The sequence below is a fragment of the Staurois parvus genome, unplaced genomic scaffold (assembly GCF_062004578.1).
Source record: "Staurois parvus isolate SC_StPar_1 unplaced genomic scaffold, SC_StPar_1.0 ptg000618l, whole genome shotgun sequence".
Classification (NCBI taxonomy): domain Eukaryota; kingdom Metazoa; phylum Chordata; class Amphibia; order Anura; family Ranidae; genus Staurois; species Staurois parvus.
Window position 1 is genome coordinate 245,507 of NW_028318414.1, and position 26,382 is coordinate 271,888.

Consider the following 26,382-nt stretch of genomic DNA (forward strand, 5'->3'; position numbering starts at 1 on the left):
AGCTCCTGCTGTATTTAGAAGCTCTCAGCAGAGCTTACACAGCTATTGAAGAAAAAAACACTACAGTTTCAATTAATTCATAAATTAAAAATGCAGTCCAGTCACAGCCTGGGGGAGGGACCAGACATTTAACCATAATATATATGGTGTAATATCAGGTATCCTCATTGCTGCTTATATCTCTGTAGAGTCTCTTTTTTTTCCCTGAAGTAGACTTTTGTCTTGCCCATCTACCTTCTCAGAAAGCCATAAAAGATATTTTTTCAAAATGTCCACTTAATCCAAAAGTAGTGGACACTTCAAACCAATATTTGGAGTCTTCTGCTCCTCTAGTGCTTGGTAACCATCACCATTAGTAAACCTCTTCTGTCCTCCTATAGGCAGCATACCTTTTCACATACGAGTCAGAGGACAAAACGTCTAATTAGGAAACACAGTTCTAGTTAAAACATATCTATCTACATAGTAAACTTTTTTGTATTTTCAAATGAATACACACACTTTAGAGGAAACCACAGATTATAGGATTGTGGAACATGCATAGAATCTGAAGAAATGACTTTGCCCAGCAAATCATAAACAATCAGCAAGGTTGGCACCCTTCATTTTGAATAAAATACCACCTCTGAACAGAAGCCAATGGACTGTATAGGGTTGAAGCTCTTGACATTGGTCTGTGACAAACTGCTCTAAATTGGAGACTAGATTTGCTCTCATGGTTGTATGAAATCTCTCTTCAGTCACAGGCTGGCTCCACATCCATCCAGGGAATACACCAGAATGATTCCTCTTGTAACAGTTTCAATAGTTGGATTGGATTGGGAATTCTGGTTGAGAGATCCCCAACCCCCATTGGATATCTCTAATAGTGGAAGCAGCAATTACTTCAACTTGCCAGCAGCTGTGTAAAACTAAAATGGCAGTTTTAGGAAGAATTAAAAAGCCATTCATTTTGAAAGGGCTGTTACCCCACATAAATTTTTTTTTAATCCAGAGCACTACAATCACTAAGCATCTGCAAAGCAGCAAGCTTTTAAGTGCAATTGACGATAAATGGCAAATAGCCACATAGATATAAAAGTGCACTGCTCTAAGTTACTATAGCATGTGTTATGGCACATGCTAAAATATAGTTGTGTGAATGAGCCCTAAAACCTACAAGTTGTGCAGACTCTTTGCTATTCTAAAGTACAATTAACTACTGCAATAAACACCAGCATTTGTTTGATGGCTGTGATGTGAACCTTTCTTTGAAAACCCTTTGCTTAATGTTCCAGCTATTGCATTCCCTCCCCCAACATTTTTTTTTCAACTTTGTCAAACAAGTTCTCTACCCACAACAAAAAAGAAAGTTCACAGTACAAAGTAATGCACAAGGAACGAAAGCAATCTAGGAGACATCAGTAAATGTGACCATCAAATATTAAAATAAATATATTCCTCATGCCAGCAAAGATTTGTGCCTCTGCTCCTACACAATACTAAAGCAAACCTAGGAAATTCAGTATTAAAAACCGGTCACCATCAGTGAAAACAGCATGGCAAAGGTATCAGCAACTGGATTTATATTTAAATCTTGACCAATCTTTACCATAAAAAGTTAAACTCTGTGTCACAGAGTGCCTGCTCCTCTTCAGCCCTTTGAAGACAGGCTGCGCAGGATGGGAGGAAGTGACCAATGCGGTGGTTCTCACACCTCTACGGCCATATAGCCAGGAGAGGGGTGACCCCCGCTGGGGAATTCCGGCGCGCCCCGCCAACCTGTTTTGCTGCGCACCCCCCGGCGGGGGCAGCATAGTCACGAGGCTTCCCGCGCCCTGCAACTGCCGGAGACAAAGGCCACGCTCTTGAGAGCGCAGGCCGTGTCGAGGGGGCGTGCCTTGTTGCCTGGCAACACAGCTCTGGGCCAGACGTTGCCAAGGCAACCAGGAGCGGTCTGCCTTGCTTTAAGAAGGCCAGCGCAGGACTTTCTGGGTTGTTCATCCACTGCCAAAGCTGCTGGGAGGTCTGCACTGAGGCCAGACTCCCGCAGCCAACCCCGCTGCCACTCTGCCTAATACTCTGGGTCGGGAGTACCCGCTGCCACTCGGCCTAATACTCTGGGAGACTCAAGATTATTACCCGCTGTACACTCTGCTAATACTTGGGGCACAGGAGGAGTTCCCGCTGCTATACTGCCTGAAACTGTGGGGCCAGGATTGCCTGTGCTGCTGTGTGCTGGAAATACCCGCTGTTTGGATCCTCTGCTGTGTGCTGATAAGTATCGCTTCCTGCTGTCGGCTGCTGTGAGCCAGGAGAACCCCTGCCAGAACTGTGAGTGTCATTTGCCCCTGTTTTCCCCCTGTACGGACTGTCCGTGAACTTTCCCCCCTTACTCTTCCCGGCCTGGAGTATAATTTACCAGAGACTCTAAGTTCGCCCTCCCTGGGGCTGGATTACAGTTATTTTGGCCGTTCCCTGCTCCTCCCCTGCTCCAGAGACTTGGACGCTACCCCCAGACTCAAATTGAGTGATTGTCATAATTCAATAAAGCTTTGAGTGTTCGTCATCTTCTCTGTGTGTTCTGCCCTGCCTACGCTCCATCACACTCTGCCCTTCCCAACTTGCTGTTAGTCCATTAACAGAATGGGCAACCCCATCAACTCAGAGAGGAAATATTACGTGGCAGCAGTACAAATAGGCACCTTGTGGTGCCTCAAATCATGGCTATGGTCTACCGAACGGTTCCTTTGAAAGATGCTGAAATGGAATTTTATGGTAAGGGAGAATAAAAAGGTACCGTAACTGACAACTAGAAAAGTATTCTCATAGTTCAGACTCACCCATTCTTCCACGTTAGGATCTCCCTCTCCCTCAAACTTTTCTTTTTTCCAAAGAATGTTCATTTTTCCACATTCGCTAATTTTTCTCCTTGTTTTCACAGCAAAAAATATGATAATGGCAAATGCCACCACTATCAAGAAACCCAGAACAATGGCAATGGCCTAGAAGGGAAAACCATGACATTAAATTACCAGCGTAAAATGTGGTCATTATTACATAAAAACACTGTATAGGACAATTGTAGGCAGCACAGGTATTGTGAAAAAAGTAACAGCTTTACAGAACATAAAAGAGCAAATCCTGAAAATGACTGGTAAAGATGAATTCTGCAATCTAATCCTAGACTCCAATCTGTCCTTTCAGCCCCAGGTCCAATCACTGACAAACTCAAGTAGACTTCACCTCTGCCTACTCTGCTCACCTTTAGGCGCACTCTGAAAACCCATCTCTTCAGGGAAGCCTACCCCGCCCCCAGCTAATACTGGAATCCACTCCTACCACTCCATCCCCCACAGCTAAATTACCTCTTGTACCACTATCCCCTCCCTCCTAGATTGTAAGCTCCAAGGAGCAGGGCCCTCTAATCCCTCTTGTATTGAACTGTATTGTTACTGCACTGTCTACCTCCATAATGTAAAGCACTGAGCAAACTGTTGGCGCTATACAAGTCCTGTATAATAATAATTTGAAACTTCTAAGCACTTGTTTACCAATAGTGTTACATGCTGTAACAACTGGAATGGTGGACTACCTAGCAAACAATACATTTATTGGGCCTGGCACGGGTTGGACAGAATGCATTTCTTTCATATGAATATTTATATATTTTACACTGAACAGGGCATGACAAATCCACGTCACCAAGGTAATAGGGGCATTCAGCAAGTGTAAGGATCATAAAGTATACAGGATCATAAAAGTTACCAACTCATAAGAGACAACCCCTCCCCATTGCATTGATCATCCTATACCAGTACCATTAAGCTAAAGCAAATGATTTCCTGAGCCCACGCAAAGCAGTACCTTATAATAGAGCAGCTATACATAAAGTGATCAGTGTTGACCTTACATATTTGGAAGGCAAAAACAAGCTATTTCTTTCCAACACCTATAGCTCCAAATCTGCCCTTCTGCCTGCTGAAGTGAAGCTGCCATTACTATCTCAAAAAGCAGGCTAAAGGGGAGGAGAGAGGGTAAAGAATTAATGTGCTCAGTAAAAAGTCCGTAGATATTTAAGGCTACCAAGCAGTAAAGATGGGAAAAGTAACGTATACACTCAACTGGCCAGTGAGTGTATATTTTATACATGGTTTCTGGGGAGAAAGAAGTACCAACTATTGCCATTTCCTCCCGCCTTCTTCTCTCATTCCACAGTCTCTTTCCTCCTCACTTGCTCTTGAGAGAGAGCTAACACTTGCATGGCTTGTCATCCAGAAGTTAAAAAAAATAATAATAATAATAGAGGTTCTGCACATCACAACTACTAACCTCCAACCTTCCCAAACTCACATGATCCCCCAGTTAGTTCTTTTATTTTTGATTGGTATTACCTTTTTGAATTTGGCACCTAGACTTTGGAAAGATTTGTCCAGGGTAGTACCGACAAATATTTCAATATAATATACACTAGTTCATGACTTAATTGCACCTTCGACATAAATGCTTTCTACGTCCTCATATCTATTTAAAACTTAGCGTTCTGACAGGATGCCTACAAAAGGTAAAAGTTTATCGTATGGTTTTCTCATTTGTGCTGTGTCCCATTGGGAAAATTTTCATATAGGCACATGAAGTAGTGAAGAAATCTCTCCAAAGAGTAGAAGATCTTTTTAGACAGTTTTCACCAGAACAACTGTCCACATTGGAAAAGGTCTCCCTTCTTCTGGTGACAACTCCAAACTTTAGATGGTCTGTCAGCTACCATCCAGTGACAGTGGTTCTCAGAACAGTCTCCATTACTGGACACAGACAGCAATATAAACCAGACAGGAGTTCTAACCCCTCAAACTAACAAGATTTTTGCTTTAGATACACTTCAATTTGCACATTTGTCTGACAATATTAAAAGGGCCAATGGTTTATAATCACTCCCAATCAGTTTTTGTATGTAGATTTTAATTAAAGACAAGCTTACCTCTTGTGGCTCAACTACACAGTAGTGGTAAAGGTACTGATTCACAAAAACTCCAGTTGTGACCGGTGCATAGAACTGGTTGCATATGGACACAATCTGTGTGTAAAAAGCAGATCCAGATGCCTGTGCTACAGGATTCACTCCTATGGTGTACACGATCGTTGCAATAAAGACCAATCCTCCGATAATCGCACTGACAATGATAACAATCAGGTAGAACCGCCTGGTAGTGGAAATTTGGGTCCTTGTTACAAGCATCACAAACACCACCATACTAATAATAAAGCAAATAGCCGCCATGGCGAGGATGAATCCTTTGGCAGCTCTTGGGTCAGTATAATTTCCTCCATAAGCAAAACCCAAGCCCATCTGAGATGAACCAAATCCATAGCCAGTGTATCCCCCAGAGTATCCAGAATATCCTCCCATGCCGTAACCCATGGATTGTCCGGTGATATCCAAATCCCATGGTAATGTGGAAGCTACACAAGCAAAAATGCCAACACACATGACAACAATAAGGATAGCCATAATCTTGATGATGCCAGGTGGAGAGCTCCATTTGTAGAAATGCTGGGTTGTAGGGACCTCATCATCAGGATAGTAAGAGTAAGCTGGCTGTGAGTGAATCTCTCCTCCATACATATCTCGACTTGGGGCATAGTTAGAAGGTCGGCTACAATAAAAAGGGAGAAACAATTACATGATAATAAAAATGGGGAAGAGAACAAATATCTTTTCTTAGACAGTAGCAAAATCACAAAGGCAGAAGCCTAGATTTTAATATATTATCTAAATAATTACTTCAGCTCATAAAATAATCCTTCAGAAAAAAAGACATGTATTCCTATACCAGACTATATCCGTGTCCCATGTCCAATTACATGTGTGTCCCTGTGCATTACATGTTTGCATATACAGTGGAGGAGATTCAAATACATAGACATGAGCAACCTTGGGCTCTCTTCAGATTAAGAAATCCATTTATCATTTTTCAGTTATATATACTCATTTTAAACTAAGCACATGGTACATTATAAAGCACCGCAGCCTATTTGCACTTCTACAGCTACAATAAAAACTCCCTGTACAGAGTATCACTAGGCTTGACAAAAGGGAAAGGGAACCCAAAATGCTTGTCAAAAAGAAGCAGACGCTACCTCTTCCCCAAGGTCATTGCATACACCAGCTCCAAATGGGACCTCTGCTTGCTCTAAAGGACAGCACCTGCTGCATCTTACATATAGCCCTGAGACTGGCAATGGACCATGGACAGGATGAGTGTGACCTGAGGGCCCATCTACAAGGCCCACTTTCAATTCCTCTTTTGAATGTGACATTTGTTTTTCACATGTAATATAAATAATTATCTGCACTCTCTTCACCTTCCATAATTTTTGCCTATGGGCCAAGGATCTACATAGCACATAAAAATATAATCTCAACCATTTGTTTAACAGTGGGAGGGACCTTTCCTGCATTATAGAAAGTTGTGTGCTATAAGAAAATTTACGCACAACATATCAAGTCTTTCACTTTGCTAGAGTTATGAACACTATTACAGAAGTCATACCACTACCAACTGTACATTCCCAAATCGAGTAAGCATTTAACAAATGTAACTATTTGTGTATGTAATAGCCTTATAGAAGCATTCTGCACAAGGCAGAACATGGTCAAATTTATAGAACAAAAACATAAAATACAAATATTAGCAAGCAAGAAATTACAAACATAGCTATGCATTAAACATGTTCTCAGAAATAATTTCCACCAGGATCTCTTAACCAAAAATGTGTTCATAAATAAATAAGATGTTTGTGAATAATAAAAGGATTATGTCCTCCAGGAAAAAAACATTCTGCAAGAAACAATAGGCTGTAAAAGGATACTTTTGCATGGAAGTTCTCTAGTCATTTTGAAAGGAACATGGGAAAGATATTATGTAGCGAAGTACAGTATATTAGGGAGTCAGCAACAATGTCATCTTTTAATTATTTTTGTGCTTTTTTAGATTGTCTTATTGACTTACAGTTCTGGTATAAAGCACAAACAAGCAAACATGAGCTAAATAGGCAAGATTTTTTTTTATGAATAAAACCATTCTACATTGACAAATTTCAGCATGCCCACATTTGACCCAGGACTGTGGCCTGTGCTTTTAACAAAATCCAAGGATCCAGCAGGTTCACCCCATGTCCCAGTACCCAATGGCTGTAAAAATGCCTGATCAGCCAAGTGGCAATGTCCAAACCCAGTTATTGACACACAACCAAAAAGGCAAGTCTGGTATAAAGACCTACCTAGTCTTGTGTGGGCACTGCATTGAACAGAGGTCTGAAGGGGAGAGGAACTGCAATTTGTCTGGACAGCACAGACTTACGGGCATTTTTTCCCCTATTTTTTGTTTTTATTTTTCCACACTATATATTATTTTCTAGAACACATACATGCAGTCGCACACACACACAGTATTCATGTTTGATAATAAATTATGCACACAGTGTATACATTTGTATATATTTTCAACACTAAACCACCACCGATTGGGGCTCTGTCTAATCCAATGCCCACCAAACCAGGGGGATTGTACCTCCCAATGATAGCTGGGCTTACCCGTTTAAACCACAGCCAATATTCAGTGCAATTTAGATAAGCCCATTTTTTGCCAGGACATGCCCAGTGCTCCACATATTATTCCTGGGCCTGACCATCCAATCTTATTAGCACTGTAGATGAGGACCATGAATGAGTGGGAGTGAAGTACTATTCACATTACTCAACACTTTACTAAAAGGTAGATGAGTGTTTGCCATATATCTCTTATGTTCAGGAATAAGGAGATTATTTTTCGAAATATTTGTAGTTGGGTAAATCTAAAACAATGCAAATACCTATTTTATAAGAGATGCATATTTCTACTTGAATGCAATATAATGCATGAATTTTACAGCAGCAAACCAGACAAAAGTGAAGAGGACCTGAAACATTGGTGCACCTTGCATTAGATTTGTATAATAAGGATTTTATACAAAGTAAAAGGATAATAAAAAAGGTAAAGTTCAGAATACGCAAATCCGGTCTAAATATAAGAGGCATTTGCATGCTTCCTTCAATCTTGGTGTGCTTTGTGTATTTCTTCCAGATCTGTGTAGTAACCTAATGTGAAACTTGCCTCTGAGCAGGAGCTTCATTTAATAAAGACCAATTACTGCTGCTCTCTCTCTTTAGCCGGCCATACATGGGTCGAATTCCGAAATAATTTTCTTTTGAAAACCTTTTCTAAGAATTTTTGTTAGAATTGCGCACCATTAGTGGGTCACAGAAATGGCTGATTTTCATATGACTATCGAAATTGAGTGATCGGGCATATTGGAAATTTTTAAAAACAAACGAATTCTGAATCAGTGATGGGAGAATCGCGCAAGAAATATAAAGCTGTGACCTGGAAAGAAAAGAACATTTTTGGCCATGAAAATTATTTTCTGTAGCAACATGAGGTGAGTGAAATTGAAGGCTTGGTTGATTGAATTTTGAAATCAATGGTGGCACCATCGCTTTACAAAATGCATGAAGTTTCCAATTTTCTAAAGAAAATTCATTCGGAATTCGACCCATGTATGGCCTGCATAAGTTCAGACTGACTATTCTTGTATCCACCCCCTACTGAAGTTTTTCTGCAGGCAGCATGTAGTGGGTGGGGCCTGCTGGGTCCCTTCCACAGATCTGCTCTTTGCACAGGCTATCTACAGCACAGTGATGATGCCACCATTACTTTTACAAGGCAACAAGCTGGGTTTGCAAAGACATTTGGTGAACCCAAACCAAAATGTATATCGTTTGGAGTTAGGGAATATATTTAAAAATTAACATTTTTGTGTCCAGATTTCAGCTTTAAATAGTTTAATAAAAAACATTTAAAACTTCCAAAAAAGGCACATAATATGCTAAGCTCTCATTGGACTCACTTGGGAAAACAATCTACTAACTTTCCTCATGGGAAAGGGCTTTAAAACAGAATAAGGTTTCTATAAAGTCATTATAAATTCTTTCACATTCAGGTCAACTCAACATTTAGCCTGGGTTCACTGATGCGGTGCAGAATTCGCAGCGTTTTCTGTGTGAATTCCGCACCACATCACAATCGCACCTCGTTCATGCGAACCGCTGTGGGTGTGCATTTAAAGTTAATACCCCAAAATCGGTCCGCAAAACGCAGTGCGATGTGCAGAATCGGATCACATGGGTGTGAATACCCATACAATCAGATTCTAGTACGGACCAAAAAAAGGTTCTGCACCTTTTTGGTGCGGACGTGGTGCGATTGGAAATCGCATCGCACACAATTCACATGCGACTTGCACAGGAATGCGGTGCAGTTCCTGTGCCAATAACATGCGATATACAGCACAAGTGTGAACCCAGCCTAAATATAATTGACAGATCAGCAGGAAAAAACAAAAAAAACAAAAAAAGCCTACAACTCAGTCTGTAATTCTGAACACTAGCAAAGGGCAAAAATCTAAACCACCAAGAATCTGCACTTCTGACTAGTGCTTTAACAACATAGACACAAACAGAAGTACATCATTTTCACCTTGCAGGTTAGAACAGGCACTACCACTATAATGCTTGTTTAGCTGTACAATGCAACAATGGCTAGCTGTTTAGAAAGGAAATTTCACCATTCACTCATAATGAAATTTGACTGCCAATTTGGCTCTATGGATAATTGCACTTTATTATATGAACCTGCTGCCATACAGTTTGCAGTGTAAAAATATAAGAGGTAAGGACTTTCAAAATGATTTAAAAAAAAACAAAAACACAAAAAAAAAAAAAAAAAAAAAAAACACCACACCTCCAGCCACTGGATCTTGAGATCTCGTTATATTCTTTTTTATTCTAGCTGCAAGCCTTCTCTATGTGGACAGTTCCAACAACCCAATCCTCTCCCCTACCAAAACTAAAAATGGTACACATTCAACTCGCCAAAAAAAAAGCTGGGCATAGACAGGTCAAAATTTGACTAGTTCAGCAGGAACCGGCCAAGTTTCAATCCGTATGTGGCCCTCTATATTCAACAGAAGTTGAATCGTTTCATCAACTCCTGATGAATGGACACGCTGCAAAACGTTTGTGGAGCGGCGGCCGCAGTCACTGGTCAGTGCTTGCCACTGTCCGATTACAATGTGCCAGCAGCGGAAAGTAAGGGAAGATTCCTCCATCCACCTCAAATCATTTTTTTTTTCCTAGCCCAGTAACAGTCTATGCCTAACTTTTCCCTCAGACCATGATTAACCACTTTGCTTGCAGAGCAATTTTTTTATTTCACATTTTTGCTAAAAAATGTAAAACCCATAAATATATATTTTCTAAAAACAGAGGTCCTGTTGAATAAAACGGAGGTGGTTGCCATTCATTTATTTTACAGGATATTTGTGCAACTGTTTTTCAAACATCAGTAAAATAAAAATTAAAACAAATTACATTAAAAAAATGTATTGTACACAAAAACAACGTAACATGCACAAAAATTGGATACCACAGATTGTATATATTCATTTAGTCCTTCTAACTTGTTTATGAGCACTTTGATGTTTTCAGCATTTAGTTAGGAGTACAGAATGTAAAACCAAGCTTTGGAGAATGAAGAGTTCTTTCGTTGCCAGAAGCATTATAAATTCTTTTACTGGCTAATCAACTTACAAGTATACATACAAGTTGGACACTATCACCTGCTTATCACATATGCTCAGTGCAATAGGCCGCACCTAGTTTATATTTCTTATCAAATGTTTATTTGATCATAAAGAAAGACAGATACGTACTACTCATCAGGCCGGTACGGAGGAGGACTTTCAAATGGTTTGGAAGACATTTTTGACGCTGGTCAGAGAAGGAACCTAAAAGTAAAAAATGTGGATTAATGAGCATGTTCTTTCCATATCAGCTACTCAGAACTTTAATAAAAATGAATCCTACTAGAACACAAATGACGGATCCTTAAGTATAGGCCTGAGAACAGCCTTTTGGTATAATAGCTGGTATAATCATAAGAAACAAAGAGATGCATTATTCAGTAATCACAGTCACCGATTCCCTGTGTCCTGTGCCAGACTGTAGATGACAATGGGCTTATTAATGGAAGCTCACCGAGGCATATATTACAAAAACAAGCCTCCTTAGTTACCTGGTGTAATGACCGTTTTGTGAATATATAGCACTAGCATAACGGATACAACAGAGTCCATCAACAACTACTTGTGACATTGAAATTCCTCCGTCCTATAAATTACACACTGCCATCACAAAGGATTAAAGGGATAAGATTTAGAAGAGTACATCCTTTGAAAATGATGTTTTTCAAATCCAATAAATTTCCTGTTGGGTGCACAGAGCCAATTAGTGTTCTTATGTTTAAAAGGTACTATTTTTGTAAACGTAAGCAGCACACACCTATATGGATTTCTTCCTAGTTAAATTGCAAAGCAGTGTGTAATAAAAACTATTTTTATTGCTGATGCATTCTTCACCGTATGGATCATAAAACAAAATCCTGCTGCCTCTAAGGCTCCATGCACACTGGGCATTTTAAGAACGCTAGTAGCGTTAGCTGTGTAAAGTCACGTTAAAAAAGCGAGTTTTTCAGTGTTTTTTGCATTAGCGTTTAGCCATGTTTTGAGTTTAGCATTTAACAAAAAATTATTTTTTTCTTAGCAAAAATATAAGTCCAAAAGAGCGTTAAGTGTTTTTACAGCTAAAAAAACTCCCCTAGAAAACCATTAATTCTGGGGTTTTTGCCAGCCAAAAAACACCCATGCCAAAAAATGCCGATTGCAGTGTATGAGTGCATGAACACATAGGATAACATGCTGGGGAGTTTACTGGCTGTAGAAAAGAAAAACAAAAAAAAAAAAAACAAAGTCAAACACACCAGCTGTAAAAACGTCCAGTGTGCATGAGGACTAAAAGACAAACATGCCTTTTTGATGATCCAGATCATTTTTGGGGCCTAAACCAAGGACTTTCTTGGTAAAGAATGGGGTCCCTGGAAGGTATGTTTTTTTTCTTTTAATATAAAACTTCAAGGCAATGATAGTTTTTATTAAAGTAACCTACAGGCAAAACTTTTTCTTTCCATTTTGGATAGGGTACTGGAGGGCAGGGGTGGACTGACAACTCATGGGGCCCCCGGGCAATAGGGGATCATGGGGCCCCTATGTCCTTGCCCACACCCAAAAAAGCCTATGAAAAAGCCAAGGAAAGGTACCAGGGGCATCTCATACTGACCCCGGACAGTGCTGAGTGCTCGAATGGTCAGTTCGCCCCTGCTGGAGGGTTATAACCCTCATCAGGTTTTTTTTTGCTATCTGTGTCCCATTGCAGAGCTCTCCATTCACTTCCTGTCCTATAGCCAAAGAAGTAGGGAGATGAAATCCGTGCAAATGAAGGAAATTTCTTGGGGACCCCAGGTCACCAGAATTTGTGTCCCCCATTGGAAGATTTCCCCTCTATTACTTTTCTAGGGACAACCCAAAATTTGGCATTTTCTCTCACTTCCAATGGTAAACAGGGCAACTAGAAAGAGTGAATCTCCTTAAAGCGGAGCGCCACCCAAAAGGGGAAGTTCCGCTTTAAGGACTGCTCCCCCGCTCCCCATTAAGGGATTGGTACCTTTGGGGGGCGGGGGAGCGGGTACCCAAATTTGAGAGTACCCGCTCCCACTTCCGATCGCCTAGGTGATCGGAAGGTGTCCTCCCTCCCTTCCTGTAGTCTTTTGGGACACGAGACAGAAGACTACAGGAACATTCACGAAGCGCAGCGCTACCCGCGCATGCACAGTGGGTAACTGGCTGTGAAGCTGCAAGCTATCACAGCCGGGTGCCCACACTGAAGATGCCGGCCTCCTGGAATACAGGACGACCGGTGAAACGGGCTGCAGGGGACACACCGTGGGGCCGAGGGACAGGTAAGTGGCTGTTTTTTAAAAGTCAACAGCCAAAGTTTTTGTAGCTGCTGACTTATTTTTTGACAGGGTGAGTGGAACTCCGCTTTAACGAGGGACCAGACAACAAAAACTGATAGGTCTTCTATTCCCTCTGTACTCTATCCAAAACATAAAAAAAAACGTTCTACCTTTAGTTATACTTTAAGTAGTGGTTCTACTTAGGACACAAGAATTGCAGTCACCAGTCTGTGGAAAATAGGGCTGAAATAACTAATTGACAATCGATTATAATAATAGTTGCCATCTATTTTCATAATCGATTAGTTGATCAGATGATTAGTTGGCCTGCATACAGAATACATTTGTTTACATCAGAAAATACAGTGCAGGACCCATACAGCTCAGTACACAGTTCATACATGTCAGTATACACAGTGCAGTACACATATAGCTCAGTATTCCATCCATACATGTCAGAAACAGCCTGAGAACTTGTGAATGTAACTGTGTGAGGACCAATGCCTTGTGAGACATGTAGTTCTGGCCAGGAGAAGGACGTGATTCTAAAAGGCATTCGTTTTACCTTGCTATAGGGGCACTCTGAAGGCAGGAGGAGCCAGAAGTGCCTGTGGGGGACCCCAGAAGAGGAGAATCAGGGTCAGTCTGAAAAACCATTCCACTGAGCAGTGTAAGTATGACAAGTTTGTAGTTTAAAATAAAAAAAAAAATTCTACAATCACTTTAAGGACTCTGTACAGGGATGACCCGCATCTGAACCCAGAGAAGCTGGAGGCTAACAGACCCTAGGTAATATAAGGCATTACAATTAAATAGAAAATAGTGTGTGTGTGTATATATATATATATTTATTTTTTTTTTTTAACTTTCATTTTTGTACAGTATAAACTAACCCCTTATAGTAGTGATTATCTGCTGATTTTGTACCATAAAGGGCTATTTTTTGTTTTGTTTTTTACCCCCATCATGACAGGTGATTAAAAAAAAGCATGCTGCTTCTACTAAATATCTTATGCTGGTCTCAGGCTGGCCATAGACGGGCCGTTTATAGGCTGAATTGTCGGCCGATAAACGAAAAATCAGTCGTTGCCGCCACCAATGTCTACAAAAAAAACGGACGTTTTTCGTGGATTTTCCAGCATGACCGATAAAAAGAAACGAGAAGATCCACGAAAAAAGGCCGACAGCATTGCCCCACTACCAGCGTGCATATCAGCCAATTTTTCGTGTGGACGAAACTTCGGCTGATAAACGACTCGTCTATGGCCTGCATTAGTGTAGGTTCACACCTAAGCCTTTTCTGTCCATTTAACATTATTTCCTATGGGACAGGTTCACATCTCCGTGTTTTTACCCAGTGCATTTTTTGGAAAGGGTCAGGGACTTTTTAAACGCAAAACATTGCGTTTTTGGTTCTGTAGACTTCAATCGAGATGCTGCATAAAAACGTAGTGTGTTTTTCCTGCGTTTTACTGTGCCTAGCAAAAAGTAAAACAAACAAAAAAGCAAAAACGCAAAACACACTGTAGAAACTGATCAAACGGCATAGCCTCATGCATCAATTTTCAGACAAGAATATTCATACTAAAATTATTTGTACATTTGATGAATGGACGAATGTCATTCGAAAATGTCACTTGCTTTTTAACATTCAATTTTAAAATGAATGTCATTTCTGAACAATAACCTACAAGTTAGAAAATTTGTTTGATCGATAAAAGTTTTCTACTCTTCTCCTTCAAATGTTCCCGTCACTGTGGTTGAAAACGAATGTTGATTTGACCCCCACTATTGATTAGGAAAGTGAACAAACATTTTTAAAACAAAAATTTTCAAAAGGAAAAAATGTTAGTGCATGGCCAGCATAAATGACAGCAAGTGCAGGTAGCTTGTGTCAAGCTTCCTGCCTATGACCAGGGTGTCTGTCATGCAAAATATTATATTACAATCCTGTCTGTAAATCTGCAAAACAGTGTTTTAAGTCTTTTTAAATCTTTTTCTTTGAATAAAAATTTTGATCTCAGAGTCTGATGATATGTACCAGATTCAACCTCTAATAGTATAAATATCTCTTCTGTCTGTTATTCTGAGAGTGGATTAGATATTTTGTTCCCCAAGCATATAGGTGGTTATTTATATTTACCACTGAATATAGGTATTCAAGAATAAACTTTTTTTTTTAAACTTCAGATATTAACTAAATAATACATTTTTTTTTTTTCTTTTTAGTTTATCTGATTAAATTGGAAAAAAAAAAAAATCAGCCAACTAATCAATTATGAAAATAATCTTTAGTTGCAGCCCTAATGGAAAAGTAGAGGGACTCTCTAGGGTCTAGGGGTTTCCATATGCCATTCTTCAGCTTACCCAGGCACATGATGAACAAACAATGCATGGAAGCCTTCTGGGTGTCATACCTACAACGAGAATATCTACACCTAGGCCCAAAGTTTTTTTTTTAGAAAATAGAAAGCAGCTTCCCTTGCAATCACAACCTCCCTGCTGAAGGAACTTTTTAATAAAAGCTCTTTCTTTAAATATGCAATTCTGAGTGTTTGTGCCTACAAAAGAGAACCATCCCAAGCACTAGTAACCTTGGGGGAAACAATTGTGATCAGCTGAGAAAGCCCATCCCAGCAAGTAGGCTCAGACAAGGATCACTGGCCAAGGCTGTGAAGGTGGCACTGGGATCATTTCTTACCTATGATATCAGTTTACATGGAATTCCATTTATTATATATATATATATATATACATACATACATACACACACACACACACACACATACACACACACACACATACACACACACACACTCTATAGATTATAGTTAAATACCATCAGGACACCTGTTTCCCACGAGAGATTTCCCTTCTCTTTCTGTGCTCTGAATGCATTAGAAAACTTCCCTCTGTAGCATTTTATGTTATCCTTTACTTTTAGTCCAAATGGCAAATGTCCAAAACCAAATAAAAAATAGAAAAAGCTTTGGCTATAGAAATAAAAGTATTCTCAAGTTGCACTAGTATTAATACTACTCTAATTAGTAGGGATTTGCCTTATTTTCAGTAAAGTCACACAGTCCCATTCTACAATCTTCCCTATTCTGCAATCTTTAAATAACGAAAAATGATGAAAAGGACCTTTACAAGAGTTTACTGATACTACAGGATGTATTTTTTTCCCCCCATGATCTGACCTAAACCTCAATCCAATGAGTAGCAATGTTGGCAACCTTCTGGTATACAAGAAAAGTCTGGAGCAGAGACCATGTCCGAATTTCCTTCATCCACCTCGTGACTCCCTTCCAGACAATGGCTCTGCTGACGATAGCACGGAGGACCAAGTGCAGCGGTGAAAGCTCATGTTTGAGACGCTGTACTGTTTTTCTACAGGAACACACCAAGAATCCTGCTGTGCATGACAGCCAAATCATTTGGAACAAAGAATGCATAATACAGGGAGGAAGCAGGAGAGGCCTATTCACAGGGAGTTTCCTCACATCAAATACATTTTTGGGCTTATTTACAAAGCTTCATGTGACCTAACCCTTTTCCTACTTGCAAATATTAGCCTCAAATGAAAGAACAGATAGTAGCTTAATAAACGAAACAGATCTAATAAAAGCTGGCCACACACTATGCAATCTGCAAAATTTCTGTAATCTTCTTTAGATTTACCAAAACTATACAACCAGAGGAAAAACCTAAACTATTCATGCAATTTGTATCTAGTCAAGCAGGACCTCATACTACATAGCTTTTGGTAGAGCCATGTCACCCATGAGGCCAACTGAGGTTGCAGGCGACACATATGGAGGCACAGTAGGGAGCAGCACAGAGGACAGTGTCCATGGCAGACAGTGGCTACCCTAGCTGCCAGTGTGCTACATGCTGGGTGCCCCTGTGTGCTCCTGTACCTTTAAGGAGGGGTGGGCTCCCTCAGGTTCACCTGCCCTTGGTCTGTCCATTAAAGCGGAGTTCCACTCACCCTGTCACAAAATAAAAGTCAGCAGTTACAAAAACAGTAGCTGCTGACTTTTAAAAAAACAGTCACTTACCTGTCCCGTGGTGTGTCCCCCGCAGCCTGTTTCACCAGCCGTCCTGTATTCCAGGAGGCCGGCATCTTCAGTGTGGGCACCCGGCTGTAACAGCTTGTGGCTTCACAGCCGGGTACCCACTGCGCATGCATGAGTAGTGCTGCACTTCATGAATGGTCCTGTAGTCTTCTGGGACCTGTCACGTGTCCCAAAAGACTACAGAGAGGGAGGACACCTTCCGCTAGACGATCGGACCAGAAGTGGGAGCGGGTACCTGTCAAAATCGCTGTACCCGCTCCCCCCCCCCCCGCTCCCCAAAGGTGCCAATCCTTAATGGGGAGCAGTCCTTAAAGCGGAACTTCCCCTTTTGGGTGGATCTCCATTTTAAATACACGTTCCTCTACTATGGGGGCTCTCAAAATTTTTAGAGAGTTAGGACTACAGAATATCGGGGTGCCGTGATGTGGCTCTGTGGCTTACGTATGTATTTGTAAATGTGTGCTAGCTAAACTCCTGTTTTTAACGCATACTGTTAGACAAGTTAATTTGGTTTGTTTGCAGGCTGGCTGGCAAGCTGATCTGGGAATTTTTCTCTTTTGTTGTTTGACACGCGTCTCCCTTCCATGTGTTCCTTGCTATGAAGGCTAGTTATAGACTGGGGCAGTAGCCAGTTTTTGTACTGCTGCACCTGTCACACAGGCAAGTACAGCAACTGAGCCTCTTCAGAAATGGTGAGCCTGTTACAACTGCAGATGCGGCGGCACTGAGCACAATGCTATGGCCACTGCACCGGTCTGTATGACAGGCACAGTGGCTGGACGGGAAACTGGGTCACTAATCCCCTTAGTAGTTAAAGCAGGGTTAGGATGACCACGTCTCCCACATCCGTAAGAATCTGCAGCGTTTGACAATTTAGGGAGTGTAGGGTGCCTGAGCTCCCTAGCTGCACTTTGGGATTCCACCTCTGAACCCATGGCACTGCAGGACATTGCACTGACCCAGGGGTCCGAGGACGGAATAAGCTAACCACATCTTACAATATAATCCATTATGGTCCTTTCACACAAACGGTCTCCATCAGCAGGAGATCCGATAAGTAACATGTAGTACCAGGGGCGGACTGACAATTCATGGGGCCCCAGGCAATAGGGGATCATAGGGCCCCTGTGTCCTTGCCCAAACTCAAAAAAGCCTATGAAAAAGGTACTAGGGGCATCTCATGGGGCCCCCTACTGACCCCAGGCCCTCAGGCAGTGCCCAAGTTTCCAAATGGTCAGTCTGCCCCTGCATAGTACTGTACAAGTTCCTGTGCATCCCAATTTTTCAAATAGGCTGCACCCAGCCACCAAAGGGTGGAGGTAGTGAGGAGACCTGTAAGTGTAAATGAAACTGCAGCAGGGAAAAATCAGGTCCCCTCCCCTGCCGCACAAGCAGGACAGTGATATGGTAGAGTTGTGTAAAACTCAGAATAGGATGGACAGAATTACAAGTCCCTGAGCAGGTAAATCAGTTCCTCAGCCTCTATTCATATTTGAGCATGTGCCCAGCCACATGTTTTAGAGGATTTTGTACATCTTTACACATGGCTTGCAGTACAGAAGGAAAATTGCAAATTTTTAGCCCCAAAGACTATTTAAAAATGGGAGCATATGAAAAACACATTTTCAGGTGCTTCCATTAAAGCCTATAGGGGCTCAGGTATGAACAGGCACACTGAAAGAATTCATCTTGAGCATTTTCACGCTTTTGGGAACTGCGCAACCTCTGTCTTTCAGGTATTAATGGGGGCTATAGTTATTTCATCTGTGTAGCTGTTTGCTTGAAGTTCAGTTTTACTGAGATTTTGCGTATTAAAGGGAAAATAGTATTTAAACAATTCACGCTCACTACGCCAGGCAGAAGTTACAAGCTACAAACATGCCCATCTTTACCATGATTGCTAAGTGGATGAAATCCCAATGCTGGCCACACACAAAGTTTCTAGCAACTGGACTGAAAACAAGTCTTCCAACTGAGCCATTGGTGGCAAGTTGCCAGACACCATTTGTCATTTGTGTTAGTAGAGGTGACCGGAGTTGTCAGAAGCATGACAAGCCATTTTTTAATTTTTTTCCATCACCTTTCAGCTGCAGCTATTCACTACATGCACATTTACTTTATACAAAATTATTTTTAAAAAATGCATTGCAAACCAATCAAGGCCAATGTAACACTAGTCCAAAGGCATTTCTGAATTAAATGAAATATCTGGTCACTCAAAATGGGAAAACAAGTGAAAATCAGGTAGTATATGATCAATAGAACACTACAAAACCAATAACCAAATTGGAAAGTATACAGCCAGCAAACTTTCTACAGTAGTTTCCCTGATTCTGGGCTAGACTGGAAAACCAGCTTTAATTAGAACAGGTACAGCGTAAACAGGTCCACGTGCTGCCAAGGTGGAGTCAACACTTATTAAAATAGATTCCTTGAAACCAATAAAAATACACCTAGTGAAAGGTTGTACAGTACACCTTTTAAAAGCAAGGCTAACTTTAGACTAGCATCTGAACTACTGCCCCTCTGAAAAGTGATCCGCATTGCTGAGAGTGCTCTCATTGCAGGTCTCTAACAGCTCTTGGTCAAACTTTGTGATCAGCCATCGGGACATTCTCCCAATCAGGTGATTGGGAAGCTGCTCTGCCTTTGGGCATTAAAGCTCACTTAAAGGGCCGCTTGGAGGTGGAAGTGGAAGGGGTAACATGAGAATTCTTTTCAGTAATAATCTTGGAATAGAATATATAAAAAACAGACTAGAAAAACTGTGGTGGTACAGTGTACCAAGTACAAGTGACCCCTCCATTGGTGGTTACTGGAAAACTGCCGCCTTTCATTGGTGGTCATTGTTGGTGGGGGATCATTAAAGAATTGGCCAGTGTAAAAGTGACCCGTTGTATTGGTGGTCATGGAAAATTACCTCCCACTCTCCACTGGTGGTCAGTGGAAAATTGCCACCTTGCATAGGCAGTAACTGTAGGTGAGAGATCAATTTCCCATTGTTCACTGCAAAAGGAACTCCTAGCAGCCTCAGGAGGAACCCTAGTGTTCTTTTAGTCTAGACAGAGGTTACAGTAATCCTAGAGGACACTTTTCTCCAATTCTCTTCCAGACAAAAAGAGAAGATATCTAGACTTATAAAGAGATTGAGAGTGCAAAAGGGAAAAAAAAAAGGCTCCTCACACTGGTGGTCACTGGCAAGAAGACCACTCTTACAAGCTCATTGGTTTTTGAGAGGAAGACATTGCCAAGAAACCCCTGGCGACCTATGAAAGAACCTTAATCTGCACTCACACTGGCATGGCTGAACTAAATTGTGCCCGATTTCAATAGTCCCTTCCCATCTCCACTGATCTGCACTCACATTAGGCTATAGGCTAGAGTACCTGGACACGCTTGCATTATCACCTCTGCCAACCAGACCATAGTGATCCCTGCTTCTGTGCTCAGTCAGCTATGAAGAGTTCTGTGCTCAGGCACTGTTTGCCCTCACAACAAAACAAATTGTACTGGACCACAAGTGAACCATGCCCAGGTCCACCTCTTCCAACTGGTCCTGGGCACAGTACACTTAACTGCCCTTAGATTGGAGCACTCATTACAAAAAAGAACAAGACCAAGGGGGTGAAATGTGCCCAGGCACAGTTTGGATCACACACACTATGCAAATTAACTGGATCAAGGGGGTGAACTATACCCAGGTACACTTTGGATCACTCACACTACATGAACTGAACCAATAGAATGAACCGTGCCCAGGCACAGTTTGGATCAGTCACACAACACATTTGAACTGAACCAATGGAATGAACCATGCCCAGGCACAGTTTGGATCACTCACACTACACAAATGAATTGTACCAAGGGGTTGAACTGTGCCCAGGAACAGTAAAACTGCCAGTGTAAGTGCACCCTTAAGCCAGTCACGCATGGATTGAAACTCAGCCAGTTCAGCAGGGACCACACAAATTTCAGTCCTATGTATGGGCAGACTGGTTGTACACATGTTGACCTAGCAATTGACTTGTGTACAACCAGCCTATTGGGGTTTCCCCCAATGATCAGTTCCTCCAGCAACACTGACCATTGAATTCTGACGGCAGGGAAGGCTCCCCACTGTCAGAATGCAATACTACAGAAGGAGGGATACCCCCATCCACATTTAATGTGTGAATGAAGGAATTGCGGCATTTTCTTTTGTGCGATCCACTGGTTGAATGAAAAAGAACGCACAATGGTCTGCCTTAGAGATCCATAGCACACTTTATATACACACACTGAGCAGGCAGAATAAAAGGGGGCTGCCTAAATCTTTCCACCCCAGACAGTGAAATTTCTCCCAAGAACAAACTCCCAACAGGCAAAAAAAACCAAGCCCAACAGCACTGGACTATAGTGGGCAACCTCTACGACCACAGTACATATTCTATTAAAATGAAGGAATACTTTGTTTCTAAACAGTGTGATGCTGACAGGCAAACATTACACAGGCTGATCAGAAATAGACTGTTTTTTCTTTATACATATACAGTTTATAAACAAATTCCTCTAATAAACCTGCATTAGGGGAAACCCTACAGGTTATCCCAGTTTTACAGCTGCAAGCAGTACACAGCGGGGACACTCTGATCATCAGGTAGATTAGCCCAGGCTGAGAAGGTACAAGTGTTATGATTGGGGACCGGGGAGGTAAAGGACAGGTATAGGGGAGGAAATGTAGAGGACAGGTGAGGTAGGGGACAGATATTGGAGAGGACAGTTTAGGTAAATCTAGAAGGATAGTTGGGGTAAATCTAGGTATGGGAGAGGAGGTAGGGGGCATATACCGGAGAGGACAGGTATGAGGGGAGGATAGTTGGGGTAAATCTAGGTATGGGAGAGGAGGTAGGGGGGCATATACCGGAGAGGACAGGTATGGGGAGGATAGTTCGGGTAAATCTAGGTATGGGAGAGGAGGTAGGGGGCATATACCAGAGAGGACAGGTATGAGGGGAGGATAGTTGGGGTAAATCTAGGTATGGGAGAGGAGGTAGGTGGCATATACCGGAGAGGACAGGTATGAGGGGAGGATAGTTGGGGTAAATCTAGGTATGGGAGAGGAGGTAGGGGGCATATACCGGAGAGGACAGGTATGAGGGGAGGATAGTTGGGGTAAATCTAGGTATGGGAGAGGAGGTAGGTGGCATATACCGGAGAGGACAGGTATGAGGGGAGGATAGTTGGGGTAAATCTAGGTATGGGAGAGGAGGTAGGTGGCATATACCGGAGAGGACAGGTATGAGGGGAGGATAGTTGGGGTAAATCTAGGTATGGGAGAGGAGGTAGGTGGCATATACCGGAGAGGACAGGTATGAGGGGAGGATAGTTGGGGTAAATCTAGGTATGGGAGAGGAGGTAGGGGGCATATACCGGAGAGGACAGGTATGAGGGGAGGATAGTTGGGGTAAATCTAGGTATGGGAGAGGAGGTAGGTGGCATATACCGGAGAGGACAGGTATGAGGGGAGGATAGTTGGGGTAAATCTAGGTATGGGAGAGGAGGTAGGGGGCATATACCGGAGAGGACAGGTATGAGGGGAGGATAGTTGGGGTAAATCTAGGTATGGGAGAGGAGGTAGGGGGCATATACCGGAGAGGACAGGTATGAGGGGAGGATAGTTGCGGTAAATCTAGGTATGAGAGGGGACAGATATGGGAGAGGACAGGGGAGTTAAAGGACTAGTATTGGGGAAGGTCGTTTCGGTAATTCTAGGTATGGGTATGACAGGGGAGTTAAAGGACAGGTATGAGGGGACGTTTAGAGAGCAGGCATTGAAGAAGACAGGTACTCACCTGTGTGTGCTCCTCAGTCTTCCACCTGCACAGCCGACAGTAAGACTCCTGTACGTCTTTCCCAAACCACAGCCAGTCTGATCTGGGTAGGACGAACTCTCGGGATTGCGAGCCTCCTAAGCCCCTCCCCCTTTCCTTCTTGCCTGCCCCTCCCCCACTCCCCCGGGGATCCGGGCGTGGCCCAGCAGGCAGAACACCTGAAACTAGGAAGAACAGGTTTGTGTGTCCTCAGTGTTCTGTAACCCGAGTGCTCTGTGTGCTGTACATACACTGTACGGGGATCGGCAGGATCGGGACTGTCTATTGCTCAATGTGTGCTGATCTTTGATCTGTTCCAGAGCAATCACTGGGAAAGGTGACATGATTATAGGAGGGAGGCGATCAGTTACAGTCTCATTATCACGATGTATAGTGAGGATCTGTGGGATGATCTCAGCTAATGGTGACATTCTGTATGTGAATTGCCTGTTACTGTCTCCTGCATTTATTTATTTAAAGGTTAACCTGTCAAGAGTGACTGGGCTGGGAGGAGCTAGAACGCTGCCAGGGGGCTCAGCATGATTTAAAGGAGAGCTCTACTTTATTATTTATTACAGGTCCTTATATAGCGCCATCAATTTAACCTACCAGAATGTCTTTGGAGTGTGGGAGGAAACCGGAGTACCTGGAGGAAACCCACGCAGGCACAGGGAGAACATGCAAACTCCAGGCAGGTGGTGCCGTAGGTGGGATTCAAACCCTAGTACTGCCAGGTGTAAGTGCTAACCATTTAGCCACTGTGCTGCCCTACTTTATTTATTATTGGTACTTATATAGTGCCGTCAGTTTACACCGCTTTACACACATTGCCGGATCTAGAGGGGTGCTGGGGTGGGCTGTGCCCTCCCAGATTCAGTTGTTCCCCCCCCCAGGCCAGGTGCCACCTCCCTGTGTGGAGGGATACCAATCTCTGCTATGGGTTGTGTGGGGATGAGGAGATCTCTTAAGTGTCCTGCCAGCAGTGACCCTGTCCTCAACACTACTGACCACTGGCTTCCGCCATGCTGACTCCTGTATCCTGCCAACCCGTCTTCTGCACTGCTGACCCCTGCTCTACTGCCTCTTATACACTGCCCTGCTGACCTTGCATCCTCTGCCCCTTGATATTTTTACTGCACCCCCAAATCAGACTAAATCCATCCCTGTTTAAACATATATATATATAGTATTACATTCACATCAGTCCCTAACCCTCAAGGGGTGTACAATCTAAGGTCCCTAACTCACATTCATACATACACATACTAGGGACAATTTAGACAGGAGCCAATTAACCTACCAGCATATCTTTGGAGAGTGGAAGGAAACTGGAGTACATGGAGGAACCCACGCAGGCACAGGAAGAACATGCAAACTTCAGGCAGGTGGTGCCATGGTTGGGATTCGAATTGACGACTCTAGTACTGCCAGGTGGAAGTGCTAATCATTTAGCCACTGTGCTGCCACTATTTGTAGTGAAGTTGTCCTGTAATCCTTTTGATGTCAGAACTCTTTTTCCATCTTTCACACACATGCTAAAATGTAATTTTTTATACTAAAAGTGAACTAAATGTAACTATGGGCAAAATAAAAAATGAAATATATCATGTTGTCTGTCATAAGCATTGAAGAGGAACTAAACCCTCCTATCCTTTGTAACCAAGGAAGCTGCCATCGTAGCCTGTTTGATCTGAAGTGACCACCACACCAAGTGAACTAGTGGGAAATTATTTTTTTTAATCGGTTTAGAGTCACTATTTTCCAAAACATTTCCATTCAAGGCTTGATAACTGTTGTGGTACCAGTCATTTGCTGGCTTGACAGTTTGGTTGAGCATACTTCCCAACTTTTTGAGATGGGAATGAGGGACAGCTATTAGCAAATGCATGTAGACATAGGACACACACCCTGCCAAGCCCCCACAAAAAAAAGATTAGTTGAAATGTTACTAAACCCAGGACCCTGCATTCACTATATCTGGTCTCCCACAGTACACAGAATATGGAAATGCAATTATCTTAGTAAATATAAACTGCTAAATACCTTTTCTCATCAGCAGTATATAGCAGTCTTGGGACTTCTATCAGTGTCCAACAGAGCACTGGTTAAAGCTTGTAGGAGGAGTTTTCATTTTGCTCTAGGAGGATGCAGGACCCCTGACCTCTGTCTGGACAGTGCTGATTGGCCTGCTCTGATCACATGGACTCTCCCAAGAAAAAAAAACTCTAGCAGTACACACCAAACTGAGCATGTGCAGCTTGCCACCAGGGCTCTGTTCTATCAGCAGATGGATTGGGGACAGTAAAAGAAGGGGAGGATCAGAGAAGACAGGATCAAACAGCCTTTTTACACAATGCAGAGGATTAACCCCCTAGGTTCCACAGTGAGTATAACAAGTATGCTTTACTGCATATACAGACTGTTGTGGGTTTAGTAACAAGTACTTTTTTTTTACCACTACTATTTCTTTCTGCTGGCTTATCAGATTTACAAATGCAACAATTTAGAAATTGGATGAAAGGTTTAGCACTGTGAAACACTTTTTGAAAGATAAATAGTGCATTTTATATACAACTATATAGATCAGACCAAAATGATGGGCAAATGAGGAGGAAAGAGGGACAGAAGGACTTTGTTCCAAATCAGGGACAATCCCTCGAAATCAGGGACAGTTGGGAGGTATGGGTTGAGTGCACAAGCAACAGTGACAGTTAGAATTTGTGCCATACCTTGAATGTAAAATGTTTTGGGAAATAGTGACACTAAACTGATTTAAAAAAAAAAGTAGCTAAGGTATGGATTCTTAACTTCCAATCGTACCTTCCTTTGTTCTCAGCCTCCTCCAAGCTTCCAAATTCTTTTTTTTGCTGCTGTGATCTGACTTTCTGTTAGAGGGCAGCTATGTTTGTTCTCTATGGTACCACTGTATGCAAGAATGTAGCCACCCTCTCTTGCTCGGTCCCAAGATTGTGTACATGATCACAACTAACGTTCCCTGCTAATTTCTAACAGATGGAAGTAAGGGGGGGGGGGAGAGGTTTGGGAGCTCACAGAAGACATTAACAAGGAAGTAGAAAAAGACAGTAAGTAACAATTTAATGAAAAATAGTTTGCAGGCAGAGGTGTGTATGCAGGCAAACCATAATCGCCCTGTGTGGTGCAGATTCCTCCTACTGTGGGTGTTGTTTCAGGATGGAGAGCGGAGCAGGGGTCGGTAAATATTTAATTTACCCCCCCTCCTTTTCTGAATGAACACAGTGAGTGATCGGTAGGCTGCTCTAATGCAACAGGCTGCACACACCTACGTTTACAGGGTCGTGAAGTAGTTAATGTGTATGGATTAATTTCGGAGAACAAGCGTATAATTATAATGTCACCTTAAATTTCTGGGTTTAGTTGTGCCTTAATACAACATTGTTTGTTTTCCAAGCTTCCCCCAACAACTTTATAATTTGTTGACCCCAATGTAAAATTGGCCATACACTGAATGTGAATTTAGCTTGTTCCTGAGGAATCCTCCCATATCAC

The 26,382-nt window shown here is 42.2% G+C and overlaps 1 protein-coding gene across 1 annotated transcript in view; it reads right to left on the reverse strand.

Moving 5' to 3' along the window:
• Window positions 1–22,945, reverse strand: part of OCLN (occludin) — a 46,560-nt gene extending 23,615 nt beyond the window's left edge. The window contains exons 1-4 of the mRNA XM_089693207.1: window positions 22,837–22,945; window positions 10,789–10,863; window positions 4,958–5,633; window positions 2,823–2,984 (exon numbers count right to left, since the gene is read on the reverse strand). Of these exons, the coding sequence (XP_089549333.1) occupies window positions 2,823–2,984; window positions 4,958–5,633; window positions 10,789–10,838 (888 nt within the window). The 5' untranslated portion in view covers window positions 10,839–10,863; window positions 22,837–22,945. The remainder of the gene's footprint in view (window positions 1–2,822; window positions 2,985–4,957; window positions 5,634–10,788; window positions 10,864–22,836) is intronic.
• Between the last annotated feature and the right edge of the window lie 3,437 nt (window positions 22,946–26,382).